Genomic DNA, 23,009 nt, shown 5'->3' with positions numbered 1-23,009 from the left:
CTTAGCTTTACCCATCAGTTACCGTTATATAGGCTGCAAAGCCAAGAAAGTAAAACAGGAATTATTTCCTCACAAAAGTTTTGGCTGACCCATACTAAGGGCTGTTCCATCATGCCACTCTTTTCATGCTAGCTGATTGTAAGAATGATTGTTGACTCTAAGAGCTAATAATGGAATTTCTCCTTTATTCCTCTCACATTCCTTTCTTTTGTATATCAGGTCAGTTTACATTGTAAACTAAGAACAAGAACTTTCTAATACACATTTATTTATTTACTTACTTACTTACTTAGACTTTCAGTAAACCGGCACCCATGGGGATCGGTAGATGCTGGATAATGTAGTTTCTGGTTGCTTGAGAGCTACTATTAAACCCTAATACCCACTAGATGGCAGCAGAGAGATACAGATTTTTTTTTTTTTTGCTGGTTGCTTGAGAGTTGCTTGAGTTCTGGTTAACTGAGTCTACTGTAATTGTTATCCCTCCTTTATTATTTTTTATAAATAACTCAAGGTGGCGAACATACCTAATACTCCTTCCTCCTCCTATTTTCCCCACAACAGCAACCCTGTGAGATGGGTTGGGCTGAGAGAGTGTGACTGGCCCAAGATCACCCAGCTGGCTTTCATGCCTGAGGTGGGACTGGAACTCACAGACTCCTAGTTTTTAGTCCAGCACCTTAACCACTAGACCAAACTGGCTCCCATTTTCTTAAAGAACAAACTAAAACTCTCTAAACAAACAAACAAACCAATACTTTACATTTACCTTCTTCACAGTTTAGGGATTCTCTCTCCACTTAGTATCTTTTCCTGCATTCCTATACTTCATTCAGAGTTCAGTCCCCGCAAGTTTCAGCTTCATATATTAATTATTTAATTTCTATGCTTGGAATTAACTCAGCCCCATCCCTAAACATTGGAGAAAACTATCTGAATCTTAACTATAGACTGATCTGATATACAGAAGGCACCAGCTAAAAAAAAAGAGGGGGGGGGGGTTCCAAAGGGCATAGGACTTATAAAGTTGGAAGAGGCTATATAGACCAACAAATCCACCCACCTGCTTAATGCAGTAATCTAATTAAAAAATCCCAGAGATATGATTGTCTAGCCATTACATCTCTTGGCAATTGCTTCCACTTTAAACTATTTTTACTATTAGGAAGTTTTTTTTTCTAATATTCAATTTGAATTTGTCTCTCTGGAGCATTATTGCATGTCCTGCACTCTGATGAGAAAAAACAGGTCTTGATGTTCCATGTGACATCCTTTGACCTTTAATCTGGTAATCACCTTGTACTTTTCTGGATTTAGAAATGGAAGTCTTCCTTCAGCATCAACATCTTTCTCAAAGGGTAATTCAATTATCAGCTTGGTTTCTTGATCAGACAAATAGGTGAGAGGTATAAAAGAAGAAATTACTTTCCATTCTTTGTAAGCCTAAAAATATAAGGAAAAATAAAATAAAGTATTTAAACAATTACAGATACCTGTAAACATTTGTAAAAATTAAGTTTAGAAAGGATCACAAACAATTGAAAGATAGCTATTATTTTAAAAACATTCAGCTTTTCTTTAATTATAAAAAGTCATGGACAGGTTGCCATAAAGAACATTTGAGGAAGCAGAAAGAAGGCAGTAACATTTTTCTTCTTCTATTCTTATACCACTAGTTTTGAAGGGATGAGTAAACTATTTAGTTTTCTAGCAAATGTAGATAACATCATCTAGTCTCAGTGTAGCAGAACATCCCCAATGACATCTATTGTATATCTGAATGACTATTAAAATTCACCCACTGGATCTGACATAATTTGTACATTGATAAAATGAAGAACATACTATAAGGGATTGAAGTTGGAAGAACAAAATGCACTTATTAAATTATTGGTATATTTAAAAGTACCATTAGAATAGTACTGCATGTTTTCTGTATTTAAAAATATTTCATGTACAGTTGTTCTTTTTTAAGGAGGCAGCAGCGGTGGATATAATTTCATCCAGCTGTAATTACCTCAAAGTTGGGGGCTGCAACACACTTCTCAAGACTCCTTCAGATTATGTGATACTGTCACAAGGGTAAAGCCAATTTTTCAACTCTATTTTTAATTGGGGGGTGGAGGGTCTTAAGAGCGAGAATGAGAATGGGAAGCCACTTATTGCATTCCCATTGTTAAATTCTTCCAACCCCAAATGGACTGAAGTCACACCACTGAGTTTTGGACATTTGCTGCCAAATTTTAGTGGCACAACTCAGACCTATTTTTTGAGACTAAGTGTTCTTAACGGTGGAATTGAAGCTTTCAAGCAGTTTCCAACTTTCATTCTTATTTGGGGGATGGAGAAAAAAAGGAAGAAGGGAGGGAAAAGAAATGAAGGATTGCCAAAATTTGGCCATTTTGCTGCTAAATTTTAGGACTGAAACTCTGGGGGGCTGGGGAGTGGACATGTACTTCAGGGTACCAATACCTTATCTATTCCAATCTTTTAACTATAAAACTGAGCCAGTCATTTTTTTCTCAGACTTTGCCCTAATCTATATACAAGTTAGTTCAAAACAAGCTTTTACTGCATTGTTGGAATGTATGACTGAAACAAAGACCTCTAAAATCTTTAGACAAGTGAACTCGTCTTGCTTATATTACTTATTACTTCCTTATATACTTATATTACTGTGAAAAATAAAGAAAACCTTCATCTATGACCATTCAATCTTCATGAGACCTTTGTTTGAGAAACATTCTTGGATGTCTGATTTTAACAACAGATATCTAGCTACACAAACTCTGGCTTATTCTATTTTTGTCACCTGGCAGATAAGATTATGAGGGCTGTGGCTCCAGGTGTTCTTAGAGGAGATCCTTTCCACATCCTTTGCAGTCTGAGTTTAGACTTAGATTTGGCATGGACATAGCCTTGTTTGGCCTCATGGACAATCTGTACTTAGACAAACAAAGGAAGTGCTACCCTGTTAACCTTTCTATATCTTTTGATACCACAGTATCTTGTCGAAGCATTTTAGGGAGTTGGAAGTTATAAACACTGCTTTTCAATAATTCTTTCTGAGCATTACCAGATGGTGGTATCTGGAGACCAGTCCTGGTTTCTCAGAATTGTCCTGGCGATTTTTGTAAGGTTGCATCCTCTCTTCCAGGTTATTTAACATCTATATGAAACTTCTGGGAAAGATCACTCATGGATTTGGAGGTGATTGCCAAATGCTGATGAAACTCAACTTTGGGCAGTAAAAGACTATATGAGAGAAAACAAATTGAAGCTAAGCCTGGATGAGGATGTTATTGCTGGTTCTGGGGATGGACTTCAGGATAAAGGTGATATGACTTTTCTGTATGGAGCCGCAAACTCCTAAAGGGTAAGACTGACAATCTGGAGGTCTTCATGTATCCAACACTTACACCGTACTGTGGTGTAAAGGGGCTTTTATCACCTCTGACTATAAAACCAATTGTATTCCTATCTGAAGGACATATGCACTGATATCCTCAAGGTTGGATTAATACAATGCACTATTCCTGGGGTAATCTTTGAAGACAAATCTACAAATTGTAGTTGGAAGCACAGAAGGTGAGCAGCCATGCTAAAATGATCACAGTACCAGTGTTGAAAAAACTACATTGATTCTAGATCCAATTCCAGACAGTAACTTCAGTATACAAAACCTTACATATGGTAGCTGAAGTCCCAATTACTAGCTGGATCACTCTATATTCTCCTATTTTACAAGGACTATCAGAGATTAACAATTAATTTTATTTTTCTATGGCAGATCTATGTTACAGAAACTACCATGAGAAATCAAATAGGCTGCCACCTATTATATTTTATAAGAGTGCTCAGTATACAGCTTTTCATGTATGCCTTTTGGAGTTGTATGGTTTTTTTTAAAATTATGTTGGATTTTATTACTGTGTTCTTTTATTATATTTTGGTAGGCCACCCTACACCCACTGGGTATGGTGAAAGGCGAAAGGTCCCCTGTGAAAGCACCGAGTCATGTCTGACCATTTGGAGGGACGCCGCTTTCGCAACATTTTCTTGGCAGACTATAGAGTGGGGCAGTTTGCCATTGCCTTCCCCAGTCGTCACTTTCTCCAGCAAGCTGGGTACTCATTTTACCGACCTCAGAAGGATGGAAGGCTGGGTCAACCTGAGCAGGCTACCCGAGAATCCAGCTTCCGCTGAGATCAAACTCGGGTCGTGGGGAAGAGTTTTTGGTTGCAATACTACTGCCTACCACACGAAGCTGTAATGGGTATGGACAGCATATAAATTTGTAGAAGAAATAGTATTTCTTTCTTCATTTTACAAATTTATATACTGGGTATGGGCACTATATAAATTTGTAAAATGAAGGAAGAAATACTATTTCTTTTACAAATGATAAGCTGCCCGTTCCCTTAAAAATGTGTCCAAAGTACCCAAAAAATGTGCCCAAAGCAGGGCCACAACTAGGGTCTGTGTCACCAGGGGCAAACATGGATTCTGCGCCCATTTTGGCGTCCCCCAGCATTCATTTTAGTGCCCCGCCCAGCGCGGCGCCCGGGGCACATTCCCCGCTTGCCCCCCCCCAGTTGCGGCCCTGGCCCAAAGTACCCAAAACAAGAGGTATGACGTCACATCTCCATACCATCCTAAGGCTTCCAATTCAAGAAAGTTATAGAAGATGTGTGAAATTTTCATAACTTATACAAGGATACGTAATAAAAATCAAACTAGAATGTGATACTATTAAGAAGGTAGTACTTTTGAAAACAAATTAAAAGAAAACGAGATACCTCCAGATTCCCAGTAATTTACCTACCTCTGAATCTGTAAAAAAATTGTAAAGGAGCACATCATCAAATTCCAAGCCTTTTGCTTCATAAATTGTTAGCACAAGAGCCAAATTAAGCTCCTCGGGGATATTTGTCTTTGCCGTTTCATTAGCTACCAATACTGCCTATACCCAAAACAAACAAAAAAAGATTGTCAGGGAATAGCAACCAGATGGACGGAAAACTAACTTGACCTACCTATTAAGTCGACACTGAAGAACCAGAACAATCAAGTATCATTAGTACCAGTGTTGGATTATTGTATGCGAGCAAGTTATGTGAAGCTGAATGCAGAAACTGAAATTATGATCACATGTTTTTATTGACTCCCCTTTAATACTCTGACCTTGAAACTACAACTATATGGTAATGTACATGTTATTGCACACTACAGCTATCTAGTTTACAGGTGGTAAACCTGAAAAATAAGTTCTTTTTTCATTATTTTGAAAATGAAATCTGAAGTACTTCATTTTGTTTGAAAAATACCTAAACTGTCATTAATGAAATTACTATCTGAACATTGTAATTTACAATAGCAATGATAATATTAGAGATTATAGAAAAATGAATTGTTATATTTGTATAAAATCAGAAATCATCCTAAGAATTTCCTGTGTCTACTGCCCCACCACAGAAGGCTTACCTGATGTGCTCCAAATTCTATTGGCTGCGTTTTTCTTTTATTGCCTCTTAGCAAAATTGCCAGATCACTAAAACTGCAAGAGTCCAAAACTGTAGGCTTAGGCCCATCAAAGAGACCTCTATCCCTAGGAAGACGATCAAAAGATTCTGGGAAATACCACTGAAGCAAATCAACAACTCCTGAAGCTAAGTGAAGAATGCCTGCAAATAAAGATCAGTGGGCAGAATTGACACATCAACCCTGTCTTTCACGAGGAAAAAGAAAACAAAACAGTAATGGAAAGAATATAAATTCTAAAATGTCAGCATATACCTAACTTTAAAACACAAACAAAACTAATTCTTACGGCTACAGTCTATAAACAGTTAAGTTACATATTCTTTTCCACATTTCTAAATGATTGTATAAAGATAACTACATGCATCCCATGAGTAGATCAGGGCAAAGAAGTGGGGACCATCTTAATTGTTGCTATCACTCAGCTGCTCTGATAATTGGTCCTTAAGAGGGCAGTAAGTTAGACCTTTAGTTCAGTTCAACCCACTGCTAGCTATTCTTATTGGAAGGGGCTCTCCAGAGCCTCAGACATTTAAACTGGTGATATTCAAACATGGGAATTCCTGCATTCTACTCAAGAGCTCCATATTACAGAGCTTTGTGAATATGTGATGTTATTTCAGTCCACAAAACTGAAACCATAAAACTGCAGGCAGACCCGATTTTAAGAAATCAGAGACCATCCCTCTTCAATACAGATAGTGCTCAGGTTCAGCAACTGTTCAAAGTTATGACTGTGCTGAACAAGTGGTACTTACGACTAGTCCTTGGAGTTCTGGGACATCACGGGGACACTGCAGCGTCCCCGCGATCACATGATTGTGTTCCAGGCACTGGTGCCCAGCTCGTGACTGCAACACTGCAGTGAGCCACAGTCACGATTGCGATTTCTGACATTCCCTGCTGGCTTCCCACAAGCAAAGTCAATGGGGAAGCCAGCAAGAAGTTGTAAGTCGCAGTTACATGAAGTCCTTGCTTAACAACCCACACAGTCCTTGCTTAATGAAGGCAGGAGGAGAGGAGGAGACTGCCAGAATTACTGTTGCTAAGCAGTCTGGTCACATGACATTGTGCTTTACATCCGCGTCACTTAGCAATGGCAATTCCAGTCCCAATTGCCACTGTAAATTGAAGATTACCTATAAAATTCAAACACATTTAGGCCAAAAACTTAGAATATTCATTCATACTATTCACCAGAAAATCATTAAAATTCCTTTTTCCTCCCAAAGCATGACTAAATTTTTCAGGTCTGTGTCTCTCTAGCCCAGCCCAGCCCCATACCATATAAACAGACACATGTATATCAAATTGTGTAAGAACAATAAAAGTATGATACCTGAATGAGATCTGTAGTTCTGACAAAGCTCATATATCCTTTTTGGCTTTCTAACCAAACATTGCTTCTTATCATTACAGCTTTGGCTGGCATAGTGAAAAAGTGATTTCAAATCACTGAAACGAAAAGCCACTCCTTTCATGATGCTCTGTGCAGTATCACCAGTCAGAAACATTGCATTAGGATCCTCAATGCAGTTCATTAGCAATACTAATTCTGCCTGAGTGAAATCCTGAATTTCATCCCCATAAAGTTCATGGATGCACCATGGTAATTCACTGAGTTTAGAAAGTCGCTGAGACAACTTATACAATAAGTCTTCTTCATCAAAGTAATTACTCTGTGATTTTATTTGCTGGTAAAGGCAAAAGAGTCGATAGATTTCACTACGGTCTTCTTTGAAATCTGGGGATCGTTTTCGTCCTAGATTTTTGTATTCTTTTTCAGTCAGTATGCCTTGGTAGCTGTTCAATGCTTCAAAAGATCCTTTCAAAAATGATTTTATTTCTTTCCAGACCAATGCTGGGTTGTAGGGACATTTGCCTTTGACCATTTTGGGCCAAATTTCATTAGCAAATATATCGTAAGTCACAAAGACTCGAGGGTCACGCTCTTTTGTATAACCTTCTGTAGCGTTTTCATCTTCATCATAATCTACTTCTCCACCAACATCTTCCTCTTCCTCTTGCCAGTTTATGATGGCCAGGTCTTCTGTAGTAGACCACCCATCAAGAGTATGCATAAGACTTCCATCTTCATTTCTGAGGAAAAATGGCTCAGGGATAGAGGCATCCAGTAAAAGCAGCAACTGTCTGGTGGTGAGGAAGAGTGGAAAATTTTCATCTTTAACATCCTGAAGTCTGTAGATATTTGATTCAAGTGGCTTGAAATGACAGGTTGCCTGGGAAGACTTACTAAGCTCAATGAAGTTTCTCTGAACTTCTTGGCAGAGAACATGATTTTTAGTAACGAAGATTTGATGCAGGTGTTCTAGTTTGTCAGATTCTTCTACAACAGGTTTCTCATCCTCATCACATTCACAAAGTGAATTCATTTCTGAGTCCGTTGAAGTTAAAGTATCCTGTTCAACTTCATTTTCTTTATCATCATCATTCATACTTAAAAATGTTTCCAATTCTATCGAATCAATGGAGTCATTACTGACTTGGCTTTCATCATGATTTGTATCTGTTATGTTGTCATTTCCCAACTGCATATTATATTTTAGCCTGTGCCATATCTGTCTGACTAATAATGGACCTCCTGCCAACTCTGCTTTTTCCCAATAGGAATGGAATTTTTTCCAAAGTCTATATAAACAACAAGTAGTTTTTCCTGTTCCACTCCGTCCAATCAAGATTATTGGCTCCAATGGTTTGGGGTTCAAGTCAATAACTGCATATTCTAATTCACCAACTCTAAAGGGATATTCAGCAGTAGAAGTTATATCATTTATGATGTTAAATGCCATATTAGTACTGAAACTATGAAACTTCATTATACTATATTCAGTTTCAATGGCACTTGCTGGAGGAAAATATTCAAGAACACTATCTTTCAATTTTTCTGCTTTGGTGTCTTCAACATAAATACGAGGAATACGCTTTTGTGTTTTCAGATTAGAAGACATTGGACCTGTATTTATACCTTTGAGGGTTTTTTTCAGGATACAAGCAAGCCCACGATTGTACGCAGTACACACAGTGTTAATGGCATGGTTGAGTTTGTCATGATCCAGAACAATATCCCATATGCGAATTATTTCTGTATAAACTCTCCCATTTTTCTCTGCTGAGTTATTATAAAGCTCATTCTCTAGTATCTTATCTTGTTTCTCACTGCAGCGAGGAGAAAAGTCTACTGCCAACTCCCAGAGCATCCTTGCCCCTTTGCCCAACTTTGCTTCATAGAGTTGAATGTCACCTTTCAAATGTTTCAGCTGCTTTTGCAGACCTTGAGTCCATTCTCCATTTCCCAACTGCTGAATTACAAGTATTACTTTATTCTTCATATAATGAGGCATGCTTTTGTCACTCAGCTTCTTTAGCATTTCAGATGTGCACTCAATTTCCCATGTCATGTTATCAAAATCCTGAACATACATTTCTATGTCCTGAAACTGACCATCATCTTGAATAGTTTCTTCCCTTTCTCCTTTGTACTCAGTGAGTTGATTGTGGACTTTCTCCCTCAGGTTGTCTTTGTTTAGGCAAGCAACCTTTTTACTGTAAGGTAACTTCTGATGGCCACATGACTTTTGATGTTTGATCTCCTTGCCTTCAGTCTTCACTACTGAAGATAACAGCTTTGGTATCTCAGATGTCTCTGAATTAATTTTTCCTGAGAATTCACCTAATCCAAGTTTCTGGACTAACAATTTGATTTCTTGTACAATACATTCTTTCAGAGTCAGTGACTTATTACTATCCCTATATGTAGAATTTTTTACTCCAGCATCACCTTCTATTTTTTGTTCATGAGAAACAGTATCTGCAATTGGCTCCTTGGTTAATGGCACTTTTCCAGGTGTCACTTTGGATAACTGCATGGCTGAAGAATGGGCAGAATTTTTTGTTTGTGACCTGTTTAAAGCTGCAGTGGGTTTTTGTACCATTGCATCATGTCGGTATTTTTTCTTCTTGTCACCTAGAGCATCATTCCAAGCAATAAGCATTGGGTCATTCTTCTTTTTTTTGTAACGAATATCTCTGCCTAAATTATTTTTTAAATTAAAGTTAATGTCAAACTTTGCTAGCAAGTCTAAAATTTTCTTAATCTGCTTAGTTACATTTTTCTGAAAGATGATGTGCAATATTGTGTCTCCATTCTTGTCTTGGCTATTTGGATTAAGATGTGGAAATGTGAATGGATTTGACTTGTACAACTTTAGAAGGTAACTTAGGATATTGATACCAGTATAATCTAGAGAAAAAAAAAGGCAAGAAGCTTTTTATTTTTACAGCATATTCATCTGAGAATTATTTTTCCTACTGAGAAATGCTCAATAGTTCATGACTATTTCTTCTTAAAGTAATTCACCTTTAACAACCTGTTCGCTCCTTCAAGTTACCCACAGGATTCTACTTGAACTTTCCAGTCTAATCAAAGCTCTTGTTCCAGGATAAAGAATGGTAAACTTCATAATATTGAGCTAAACAGCATTTTAGGAATATGCAATAGATCTTTTCTTATATTCCTTTTGTCTTACAGCTTCTTCTGGTATACAGACTACTCTGAAATCTCTCCTCTACCCAAAATCAGGAATAATTTTCACACAGCAGGTAGTGTGAGGAAAAAAAAAAGTGCTTCTCACAAATGTTCCTTGGTGTAGGGTATTAATCAATGTGAGTTATTGCTTCCTATTTCCTTAGAATACAAGCAATCATATGATGGGGGTTGGTTTTATTTCCTGTTATTCTTTCCACTTTACCATGGCCATAAAAGAAATGGAAAATTTCTTTTTATCCCGAGAGATTGATTTAAATTCTCGGACGGAGGGAGGGGAAGGGCTGAATCCTCTCACCATCTTTTACACAACATAGGAGATGGCACTAATGCAATTATTTCAACTTTGCTATTTGACCTTTTAATTCCCAAAACAGCCACATAGGTGTGGGAGGGTTAGGGAATAGACACTAAACAGATTGATGGTGCCAGTAGTTAACTACCAAGCTATTACATCAAAAGAAAAGGCAGGACCAGAACATGAAGATCCAAGGAGCATCTGGGCCTGGAGATTTTAGCACTGCTACAGAGGATGGACATTTTAACTGAAAGGACAAGTTATAAATTGGCATGGTTTTCAAAATCTAATGCTCATAAAGTTTTTTTTTAATATTAAACAAGGATATTCCTGAAAGAGGTAATGTGGATAGCACAATACATTTCCCTGCTTCAGGTGAATTAAAACAGTAAAATCAGCCAGTCTAAATTTAAGTGTGATGCTGGAGCTCCTCATTTTCTCATATCTGGGAAATGGAGAAGCAAAGGATCAGAAAAGTAGAAAGAAAGAATCTCACGCGCGCGCGAAATATTTGGCTTCTTTTATCCAGAAGCATCAATTGACATTATAATTGTTCTTTCTTTTTCTAAAAGAATACAGGAAAATTAGAAGCAGAAGCCCAGAAAGAAACCTATAATGAAAAAGTAAAGCTACCTTTTCTGCCATCTGGTGCCCTGTAGGAAATACGCTTTGTTTCCATAAGGTTAACAAAGACAATAGTGCAAGCTGAAAATGCCCAAGCAAAAGTGCTGCCTTTTTGCTTCAAACACTCCAGAGGTAAAGAGAACCTCAACATTTGAGTCACTTTTAACTCCTGGCGTCTGCTTGGACTAGCCCCTGCCGTTTTCTCGGCAAGGTTTTTTGGAAGTAGTTTGCCATTGCCTCCTTCCTAGGGCTGAGAGAGAGGGACTGGCCCAAAGTCACCCAGCTGGCACTAGAACTCATGGTCTCCTGGTTTCTTGCCTGGGGCCTTAATCACTACTCCAAACTGGCTGTCAGGAATAGGGTGAAGGAACAACGCTGAGTCAGGAATGAAGCTCTAGTCTTTATTGTTCTGCCCTGTTGACAGAATCGTGCCAAAACTGAACAGAACTAGCAAACTCTAAGGGAAAAACTCCAGAACTCTAAGGCGGTTCCTTTCTGATCTTCTTGGCTGGGAGCCCAAGGCCTTCTACACTGCGCATGTGTTTTTCCCCCTGGAAATGGCCCCCTCCTTCTTCATCAGCTATCTCCATAACATCGGCTCAACTTTCTTTTAGGAGTTGCCTAAGTAGATTCTCATCATTCTACTGTCTAGGGGCAAAACTCACAGCAGGATTTTCCATAAGAGCTTGGTCTGGAAGACACCAATTTATTTTTTTTTTTGGTAGATTTGCTTAGCAAACATTTCTATTTATGAAAAGAAGCAAAGGAAGAAAGGGAATTATTAGGGAATTATCTATGTTATATAATATATGCCAGGACAGGAAAGTTATTTTAAAATCATTAAACTATGAGGAGTATAAGCCAAAACTATTTATTGTGAACCAGATACTCCACAGCCCTGAGCAGAAATCATTTTTAGCCCTGCTGCCTCTCATCCTTTTGTTAAAGAAAAGACAGAAAAAGTGCTAGCCTGGGAACTTCTATAGGCAAGCCAGTTGTTTCACCTGGACCAAGGTGAAAGGATAATGTTACATATGCTTGATGGTTAAGTAATTTTTCCATCTCATTTGACCCAAGCCAAAAGCTCACCTTTTTTATCAAGATAAATTGACAATGCAGCATGTAAGGGCGTGTCACCTTCCCAAATGGATATACAAGTAGGATCTGCACCAGATCTCAGGAACAAAAATGCCAATTCAAAGTCATTATTTTTCAAGCATTTCAGAAGTGGTTTCTCCTGGGTAATTCCAATCCCTTCAGGTGAGGCTGCAAAAGAAATACCGTAAACATGTATGATATAATATAGGATATTTTACATTACATTACATTCTGGTTCAGTATATTTATATTTAATATACATAATATACATAATATTGTAATACCAGAGAGATCTGAATCTAAATCCAACCATTATTTCAGATGGTTAGAAAAAAAAAATCATCTGCAGAAAAAAACCATCTGCAGAAGACATGAAACGTTCAATAGCAAGGTGCTACAAATGCATTTAGGCTAATGCACTTCAGTTTGAAATGAATATGTGAAAGAGGTACAGCAGCCATACTTTAAATAATAGGGCTGTAAAAACTGCCCGATTGTCCCTGGAAACCCCTTCAGAAACTGAAGAAAAAGATAAAAGTCTACTAGGCCTGGGCTGCAAAACTGAAGATCACTAGGTGGCAGCAATGATTTGAGTTTTGCGTAACTCTTTGTTACCACCTAGTTATTGTCTGGATTTTTGTAGTTCAGATCTGGTAATCCTATAAAATAATACTTACAAGGATGATGCTACTACCTTGCTGCTGATTCTGAGCACAGGTACGGTGGCAAGGAAATCAGGTTACGAATAAAAAGAGCAGGTAGGGAAGAAAGATTACTCTCTAACTTGAGAGGAAAGGGAAGGATTGGGGGAGAGGGCCCTTGAGGGAGGGGAAAGATTGAAAATCTAATCCCAAAGATTGATATTCCTTCTTTGGGATTAGTCTGGTTCATTAAAACTAAGTGCTGTAAGAAACCTGCTGTCATTAGTTTAACTTCATTTTCAAAACCTTTAAACTACCAGTATCAAGCTACTCTATTCTTAACAATACTAATTACTCACTTAATACAATCCAGTTTAGTTTGATTGTATGACCTTAAATAAAATATTTTCATCTGTAGCTATTTTACTTTGGCAATTCCTGATCATGTGGAATTCTAAAGGTAAGGATTTTTCTTAATCATAGTTCAGCATGCATAAATAAAGATATGTAAGTCTTTAAAAAAAGGTATGTTTGACTCTTCTTCAGCGAAGAACAGATACAGAGTACTGTAGTATATTAAAGGTTCACCTCCTCTCTCTATCAAGCATCTTACAAGCTGTACTCGTTGTTTATAATCCTTATCTAGGTGTTTCAAGACTGTGCCAATGTCCAAGTCTGAGAGAGAACAGTTTTTAAGAAATCTGTCTCTGGATGTCATTTCCCCTGTGGCCTTTCGGGTCAACAGTAACAAAACTTCATGCCACATTTGCTTCTCCAACAACAACTTTATGAAGCTGTTGGCACAAGTAGGCGAAATCTCACAGGCAAGATCTTTAGGAATCTCTGAAAGAAACAAAAGTAAAAAAGTTATCAGAAACAGCTAATTTGATCTCACTTGAATAACACATAAATTCCCTGTTTAGTCCACACATGGTGACCTTGTGTTGCTGCAGCTTTAATGTGATTTACTCAAGGATTCCCATGCATTTCAGAATAGCATTTCTCAGTGAAAGCTGAAGCTTCTTAGCTGGTTCAAATAACACAGTGACGAACTAAACTGATTCCCTCCAAATTGCACTTTGCAACTCAACCTTAGTAATGCTTCATCTTGTCAGCTTTAACTTTAGCTTGGTATTACATTTTCATCATGTAGCTGGATGGTATGTCAGTTTCAAACACAAGTATCAGCCCATCAGACCTGTTCTTGAGATCTTCACTCTCCTATCCCCTCTATTTGAGTTCCAAGATGTAGCTGATCCCTGCAAGTGAAAAGTTTACCTGGGACTGGAAATAAGCTGCTACCACCTGTTAACCCCTGTCTGAAATCTGAATGGGGCGGAATAGGGAATCCTCATTCCCTTGGGCTAGGCTTTTAAATAAATGTTTCCAGTTTTCCCTTTTAACCAAGGTTTTTGGGTCCAGTTTTGGAGTATATAGTGCTACTATAGACCCAACACTGAAGCAAAAAATAAAAATTATTTTTATTTTATTATTTTTATTGATTTATTATTAAAATGTTTAAACTGTCCAACAGCTGAAGCTCTCTGGGCTTACAATAAAACACACCAAAAATACAATTTGAATAAAACATATACAATGCAATCAAATAAAACAAAATAAAAACACAATATAAACTATGCAAATATAAAGCAGTCATTCAGAAACAAAAACATGAATTAAAATATGATTAAAAGCCAGTTAAAAACTGAGAAGATAAAAACGTCTTCACATGATGCTGAAAGATGCCAATGTGGGCACCACTTGAGCCTCTGTGGAGTGAATTCCAAGAATGGGGTGCTGTCATGTTCGCCGTTTCAATGTCTTTGATACATCGTAACGTTTCGCATGTCATTAATTGGATGCGTGTTTCAACTCTGTGGGGAGGATGGGAACCGTTATCTTTTCGCTTTGCTTTGGAATGTATTTGTCTTATCTACTGAGCTCAAGGTTACTTTCCCAGGCTAGCAACTCTGACGATTGCTAGCACCTGTGCCAGGCGGGGCTGCTACGAGGGAGGCGGGATACGTTTGTACCAAGGGTTTAAGTTTGTATTTGGCGCGCTTTTGCTCATTCTCAGCTTTCTTTGTACTTGTCTTTAGTTCTCTAATAAATCAGATCTCATTTAGCAGCCTCTTGTGAGTCTGAGTATTTGGGCTAGGGCAATCATTACATAAAGCTGAGAATCTAAGATCCTAACCCCGCTGGCCCCTGTCCAGGAAAGACAAGTGTCTAACCCTGTGAGGGAGAGAGCCCGCGATGACCGAACCCAACATCATGATGATGGAAGAAGGGGAACCGGACTCGACCGTGAGGCAGTCCGGCCGACCGTCCCAAGGTGGGGAGCTGTCAGCCATCCGGGAAGAGGCGAGCTCCGCGTCGGAGAGTGAAGCCGGGGGGCTGAAAACGGCCCCGGAGACCACCGTGAATTCACCGGGCGAGCTGCTCACCTGGGATGAGACCCAAGGAGGTGCCACCGTAGCGGGGGGCCCATCTTGGAGGCAGAGATACCCACTATCCCCCAACGTGGTGCAGATGCAGCCAACGGAGGGCTCACCCACTCCGGATCGAATCCGAGTACTGGAGTCCAAAATGGATTCGTTGGAGGCTATACTGAAAAAGCTGAGCTTGGATGTGACCTCGTTGCGAGAGGTCCGGGAGGAATCAAGCCCGAGGCATTCAACCCCTTCTTCCCAGGGGCAGTCCCCGGAACGGCGACGGGTGGTGCGGAGGCGCGAAGGGGACCAGTCGGTCCAGATGGAAATCGCAGCATCGCCAGGGCGATCGCCCCGGGGCCCCGTGCCGCCCCGAGCCAGGGAAGCACCAGCCGCAGCAGCACCAGTGGTGGGGCGCAGCCCGGCGGGAGGCGGCATGCGAGACTTCCCTGTCAAGTTTGATGGGGACCCGACCAAACTCTCGTTCTTCCTGACGAATGCGAAAACTTACATGGAAGAATGGGGGGCGTTTTTCCAATCGGAGAAGGCGAGAATCATCACCATTGCCACCAAACTGAAGGGGAGGGCGGCAGACTGGTATGTCCAGATGTGCCAGTCGGAAGCGCCTGAACTGGAAAGTTTCGATGAGTTCCTCTGGGCGTTGAAACAACACTTCGAGGACCCCTTAGCAAAAGAGAGAGCAAAGCGAGCTCTGAAGGAACTCAAGCAGGGGTTCAGATCGGTCGCAGATTATGCTTTGGAGTTTAAAGCGCTAGCTGGGAAGGTGGATGACTGGTCCCAAGCAACCATTATCGAGCTCTTCAAGGATGGCTTGAATACAGAGGTGCTGCGCTGGTCCCTGGGGAGAGACGACCCATATACGCTGTACGAATGGATCCTGCTGGCGGGGAGGGCTGAACATGCCCAGGAGATCTTTGCCCAGCGGAAGACCGCCAAGTCGGGGCGGGAGGTGAAACCCAGCCGCCCAGTGAGCACCGGGGGGAAACCGGGACAATGACCCTGGGACGAGGAGCGGGAGAAGCGGTACGCAAAAGGCTTGTGTTTGAGATGTGGTAAGGAGGGGCATCGAGTGGCAGCATGCCCGAAGGCAAAGGGGGAGGAACGGCCCGGCAAACCCTCGGCGAAGTCCCCTGCATTGCCGAAGAAGCAGAAAGCCGCGGTGGCTGAAGCCGAGGGAGACGATGTGATGTTCTACGACATTGAAGGGGAGACCGAAATCATGCAGCCGGCGGGAAACGCCAGCCACCTGCTCTAAAGGGCGCCGCTGGGCAGGTGGTAGAAGAAGGGCGCGAGCCTCCGTCGGTGAGTGGCAGTTACCGCATTCTCACGGTGAAATTGAAATTGGGCTCCCAATCCAAGACTGTAGAAGTATGGGCCATGATTGATTCGGGGTGTTCCCGGTGTCTTATGCACCCCGACGTGGTAGCGGCTTTGGAGCTGCCCATTTTCCCTTTACAACGACCCATCGCTTTTACTCAATTGGATGGGTCCATGGCAGGGGGTAAACCGGTCACCCATTTTACAGGGCGGGTAGCCTTGCAACTGGGCAGCCACCAGGAAGGGTTGTCTTTTGTCGTGGCTCCTGTGGGGGGGCCCTTGGTGGTGTTGGGGGTACCCTGGTTGGTGCAGCAAAACCCCCAAATAAATTGGGTTTACCGAACTATCACGTTTAGGGATGGGTTCTATCAAGCGACCGAGGGGAAGGGTGCCCCAGAGGAGATGGTGGGGGTGGCGGCAGCTGCGACTCCGCCTTACCCGGTCCCTCTTCTGGAAGGCTTGCCGGCCGAGTACAGGATGTTTGCTGATGTATTCGGTGAAAAGGAAGCCGACCAGTTGCCCCCCCATCGAAAGACGGACTGTGCCATAGAACTGCTGCCCAACACCCAATTGCCCAAGCCAAAGATTTATTCCATGACACAAAAGGAACTGACTCTGTTGAGAGACTTTGTGGACAAAAATCTGGCGCGCGGATTCATTGAGCCGGCAAATTCACCGGTGGGGGCGCCGGTGCTTTTCCGCCCAAAAAAGGATGGGACATTGAGACTTTGTACCGATTTCCGCGGATTAAACGCCGTCTCAATTTCCAACAAATATCCCTTGCCATTGATCAAGGACATGTTGTCACATCTGGCCAAGGGAAAGATCTTCTCTAAGCTTGATTTAAGAGAAGCCTACTATCGTGTACGCATCAAGGAGGGGGATGAGTGGAAAACTGCATTCAATTGCCCGTTGGGAGCTTTCCAGTATAAGGTGTTACCATTCGGTTTGGCTGGGGCCCCTGGGGTATTTATGCAATTAATCAATGAGGTACTGCATCAACATCTGTTTAAAGGGGTACTGGTGTATTTGGATGATGTATTGATTTATACGGAAACCATGGAAGAGCATGTGGCTCTGGTAAAGAAAGTATTGTGTAAACTCAGATCAGCTGAATTGTATGCCAAACTGTCTAAATGTGCCTTTCATCAGACCCATATTGACTACTTGGGGTATAGAATTTCAGATAAAGGCATAGAAATGGACCCTGCCAAGGTGCAGGCTATCGTGGACTGGGAGAGTCCCCGCACCCGCAGGCAACTGCAAAGTTTCCTGGGGTTCAGCAACTACTACAGATTATTCATAAGGGGGTTCGCCGAGATTGCCTTGCCACTAACTGAACTGCTTCGAACAAAAGGGGTGGGAGATACTCGGAGAGTCAAGAATCCCGGGGCGCTGTTGCGCTGGACGCCTGCTTGTCAAACGGCGTTTGAGCGGCTGAAAGCAGCTTTTGTCAAAGAGCCCATTTTACAGCATCCTGATCCCTCAAAGCCTTTTGTAGTACAGGCAGATGCCTCCGATTATTCCATTGGGGCATTGTTGATGCAACAAGACGGGACAGGATGCCTCAAGCCCTGTGCCTACTTATCCCGCAAATTCTCCGAAACTGAGAGACGTTGGCATGTCTGGGAAAAGGAGGCGTTTGCAGTAAAAGCCGCGTTGGAAGCTTGGCGGCATCTGTTAGAGGGGGCAAATCATCCCTTTGAAGTATGGACTGATCATAAAAACCTGGAGGCGCTTAGTGCCCCTCGAAAACTGAGCCCCAAACAGGTCCGTTGGGCTCAATTTTTCAATCGATTCAATTTTCAATTGAAATTTATTCCGGGGAAAAAGAACTTCTTGGCTGATGCGTTGTCAAGGCAACCTCAGGACGCTGGGGCAGCGCCAGAAGTGGTTAGCACCCTATGGACGGCGCCCCAATTGGGCATGCAGGCTGTGACGCGAAGCCAAACGCGCGCGCAGCAGCCGCCCACCACGGACGCTGCCCAGCCAAGCACTTTGTCAATTCCCTCCCAGTTGCAACAAAAGTTTCTCAAAGAACTGAAAACGGATACTTGGTTGCTAGCGAATAAAGACAGTGTTACTTTTGACAGAGGCTTCGCTTGGAAATCTGATCGCCTCTATGTCCCTGAAAGCCTCAGAAAAGATGTGTTACTACGTTCACACGATGACAAGCTCGCCGGTCACTTTGGGTTTGTAAAAACCTTGCACCTGGTTCGGAGGCAGTTTTGGTGGCCCACATTGCGTAAAGATGTCAAGGACTACATTGCCTCCTGCACTTTGTGTGCAATGTCTAAACGCAAGGTGGGCAAGCCCCAGGGGCTTCTACAGCCGGTGGCTACCCCTTCTTCCCCTTGGGAGGAAATCTCCATGGACTTCATTGTAGAACTGCCACCCAGCCAGCGCAAAACAGTCATTTGGGTGGTCAAAGATTATTTCTCTAAACAAGCTCACTTCATCCCTTGCGTGTCCATTCCGTCAGCACGGCAATTGGCCCGCCTGTTCCTGGTACACGTGTACAGGCTACACGGATGCCCCTCCCGCTTAATTTCGGACAGGGGCACACAATTTACCTCCCAATTTTGGCGGGCGTTCCTCAAGCTGTTAGGCACGAAGCAAGCCCTCTCCACGGCTTGGCATCCGCAAACGGACGGGGCCACTGAGGCTCTTAACTCTACTTTGGAGCAGTACCTTCGAGCTTTTGTAAATTATCAGCAGGACAATTGGGTAGACCTTCTACCGTTTGCTGAAGTGGCTTACAACAATGCAGTGCACCAAAGCACTGGCCAAACCCCGTTTCGGGTAGCCCAGGGTAAAGACTTTGTACCTATCCCTGATCTACCACAACCTCCGGCAGGATCAACTACTCCAGATGATTGGACAACACAACTGGCTGACTCCTGGCCAATGATTCAACAGGCATTAGCTGATGCCCAAGCGGATTATAAACTGTATGCTGATCGAAAGCGGGCCCCCCACCCTCCATTCCAAGTCGGGGACTCGGTTTACCTTTCCACTAAGTTTCTCAAGTCCTCACAACCTTCAAAGAAACTTGCGCCTAAATTTGTTGGTCCTTTCCCGATTATAGCTCAAATTAATCCTGTGACTTTTAAACTTGACTTGCCTCATAACCTCAAACGCTTACACCCTGTTTTTCATTGCAGTTTGCTCAAACCGACTATTCCTTCTGACCGCTGGCATCGCCAACCTCCACCTCCAACCCCCATCATGATTGATGGTCAGCAACACTTTGAAGTTAAAGAAATTTTGGATTCTAGACGCCTTCGCAATACTTTACAATATTTAGTTCGTTGGAAACATTTCCCTCATCCAGAGTGGGTGGCTGCACCAGATGTGGCTTCCCCTGTCCTGGTAGCCCGTTTTCACTCTGCTTATCCCACTAAGCCAGGTCCTTAAATATATTTTTAGGGAGGCGGTATGTCATGTTCGCCGTTTCAATGTCTTTGATACATCGTAACGTTTCGCATGTCATTAATTGGATGCGTGTTTCATCTCTGTGGGGAGGATGGGAACCGTTATCTTTTCGCTTTGCTTTGGAATGTATTTGTCTTATCTACTGAGCTCAAGGTTACTTTCCCAGGCTAGCAACTCTGACGATTGCTAGCACCTGTGCCAGGCGGGGCTGCTACGAGGGAGGCGGGATACGTTTGTACCAAGGGTTTAAGTTTGTATTTGGCGCGCTTTTGCTCATTCTCAGCTTTCTTTGTACTTGTCTTTAGTTCTCTAATAAATCAGATCTCATTTAGCAGCCTCTTGTGAGTCTGAGTATTTGGGCTAGGGCAATCATTACAGGTGCCACAGAGAATGTTCTCCCCCTTCTAGACAGGGCCGCAATTAGAGTGTGTCACCCGGGGCAAACAATGGATTCCACGCCCATTTTGGCGCCCCCCCAGCACTCATTTTGGCACCCCCTGTGCTCATTTTGGCACCCCACCAGCACAGCGCCTGGGGCGCATGCCCCAGTTGCCCCCCGCTAGTTGCAGCCCTGCTTCTAGAGGCCTACTCCATACAATATTACAGAAAAATAGCTGTTGTAATGGACGAAGTATCATGAAACTTAGATCTATGTATTAGAGCAAGCAAAGAGTCACCTGTAAACAGATAAGCTAAACAAGCAGAGATACAGTGACAGAATGGTAACAACTGTAGAACTATCTGTGAGCTGTACAAAGTAGACCAGTTCAGAAAACCAACTCCACAGGAAGACTAGAACTATACTTTGAGATAGGCTATAGTAACAGAATGTTGCAAGTCTGCTTATATCCCAGAAAGTCAGGAGGCACTCTCTCCCACCTCCTCAGCTTAACACATGGTTCAGCAGCTTTTGTTGACCTAACAAGTTCTGGATCCCTTCTCCAAGGTCATCTTTAGAGCTCCCTATACTATTTAACTGAACAAAGCAGTAATGATTAATACACCACTGAAATTTCTGCCTGTAGTCTCCCTACTGACATTAACCTACCGGTTCCAGTTTTCTCCCAGCTTGAGGTCAGAGAATCTAAATTCTGGGCCTAGTAAGAAAACCTATTCCTAAAGATCTTGTTTTTCTGAGGACTGCTCCATTCAATTACTGAAAGATAAGGGGTTTAGAGTTAAAGAATACACCCAGCATACTATTGGCATCTATGCAATTGGGAAGAACACATATTGTACCTGTTATTGCAGACAGCAGCTTCAAAAGCCTCTGGATTTTGTCATGTTCCAACGTCCTGATACTATATTCCTCATGTTCTAAACAGCAAAACTCCACAAACTGTTCAAAAGCTTCCTGAAGTGAAGTTATAACATCTGCAGATGCTTCACTTTCAATCTCACCTGCATTAAAAAGCACAAGAAAAGGATATTATTGACAAGGGGGTTAAGCTCAGGATTGTCAGCCATTCAAGGTAGTCCAGGTCTAGGTAGTCCAACTTTATTGATATAGGCTACAATTAAATCTTGAAAACGCATGTTTTCCCTTCCTTCTCTCTTATACCCCAGAGACCTAATGCAGAACTGGTCTGAGTTTCTCTTTTATGCTTTACTTATATTCCAGGCTTAAAGCCTGATTTTTTTTTTGTAACTGTGGCTCCGTAGTTTCTTCCAGATCATCTCTGTGCCTGTCTACAACACTGCACTCCAAGTGCTCAAAAATGAGCGATGCTAGCTTCAAGCCAACAGTAGCTGCCCAATGGCCCTTACTCACAGAGATCAATTCATACTCCCCCTGATGCTGACAGGAATACTCCTATAGCAGCTATATTGCTACAGAGAAAAGAGAAAAACAATGCCTGAAAGACAGCCAATACAATCCTAAATGACAATTACAAGAGACTAGCAATTGATTTTCAAAGAATGCTGTTTATTTATTAAATTGAGTAGGCCCATCTGGGAAGTACCTGGTAATTCCTTCGGGCATAATTTGTGATTGGCTAAGTACTTGTTGATTAGTTCTATAGCTGTGAACTTCTTGTTGCTTTTCAAGATATCTAAAGCAGATCTTGATCGGGCATCAGAGATCCTTGGATCCACCCCAGCATTTAGAAGCATCATGATATCTTCCTTTTGATCTAAAGATAAAGACAAGTAGTAGGATTTGACCTTTGTGATGTAATTTTTTAAAGCTCAATTTCAACTCTGATTTGAGATTTGCACAAAGTATCTCTGAAAAGCATATGGCACTGGTAACCAGCATCCAGCAGTATGTTATCTCTGTAATCCATCTGCACCACACAAACAACACAACCCTCTTATCTACTCTGACTGTTGCAAGTATTAACTATAACTTGTAGAAAGCTCCATCAAAGGAACAGCTGAATGCAGGTAAATTTCACTTTTGGCATTTGTTGAAAAAGTAATGAGAAATGCTGTAGAAATTCACTTTTCAAGCAAACTTCATTTTTAGAAGTCTCAGGACATTCATGGGAAATAACAAAGTAAATCTGTGACTTGGTTTACATTGCTCCTAAAACTAAACTAAAATGCTAAACTAAACTAAAAGCAAGCCGACTCATTATGGTTTCATATACTATATGAACCAAGTTATTTATTCATACATTCTGTTGTGGTGCGATTTGTATAACCATGGATTACTGAATAAACCCAAACCCACACAATACAGATAGATAGAAACTCTGGTTTACAAAGCCAAATAATCTCATTTTGGTTTAGCACAATGTGCAAACATGGTTGCTGTCATTCCCTCCCTATACAAATGATGCAAAGCAGCACTGCTCATCTGTTCAAAGGAAGGATATTTATTTAGTTATTTCTATAATTATATCAATCCCAAAGAAGGCTCTAAGCAAGTATGTCAGACACAAGCAAGCATATGTTTACCCCTACAGTACTGAAAAATGTGGTATTAACCTTAAAAGAGAAATGGGACAATAATAATTGAAGTAAACATTACAGAATTGAGAAACCAGGTAAGTGAAATCAATGTTTGAAGTATGACAATGATGCATTTATTC

The 23,009-nt window shown here is 41.5% G+C and overlaps 1 protein-coding gene across 1 annotated transcript in view; it reads right to left on the bottom strand.

Annotated features, from left to right (window-relative positions):
- The window catches only part of TRANK1 (tetratricopeptide repeat and ankyrin repeat containing 1), a 45,850-nt gene that overhangs the window by 14,452 nt on the left and 8,389 nt on the right, over positions 1 to 23,009 (bottom strand). Inside the window, exons 8-15 of the mRNA XM_063304090.1 lie at positions 21,936 to 22,106; positions 21,211 to 21,372; positions 13,355 to 13,609; positions 12,117 to 12,293; positions 6,881 to 9,802; positions 5,485 to 5,684; positions 4,826 to 4,963; positions 1,297 to 1,443 (exon numbers count right to left, since the gene is read on the bottom strand). Coding sequence (XP_063160160.1) covers positions 1,297 to 1,443; positions 4,826 to 4,963; positions 5,485 to 5,684; positions 6,881 to 9,802; positions 12,117 to 12,293; positions 13,355 to 13,609; positions 21,211 to 21,372; positions 21,936 to 22,106 — 4,172 coding nt within the window. The remainder of the gene's footprint in view (positions 1 to 1,296; positions 1,444 to 4,825; positions 4,964 to 5,484; positions 5,685 to 6,880; positions 9,803 to 12,116; positions 12,294 to 13,354; positions 13,610 to 21,210; positions 21,373 to 21,935; positions 22,107 to 23,009) is intronic.

This window comes from Candoia aspera, chromosome 4, assembly GCF_035149785.1.
Source record: "Candoia aspera isolate rCanAsp1 chromosome 4, rCanAsp1.hap2, whole genome shotgun sequence".
Lineage (NCBI taxonomy): Eukaryota > Metazoa > Chordata > Lepidosauria > Squamata > Boidae > Candoia > Candoia aspera.
The sequence above is the reverse complement of the archived record's forward strand: the minus strand, read 5'-3'. Positions and strand labels throughout refer to the sequence as shown.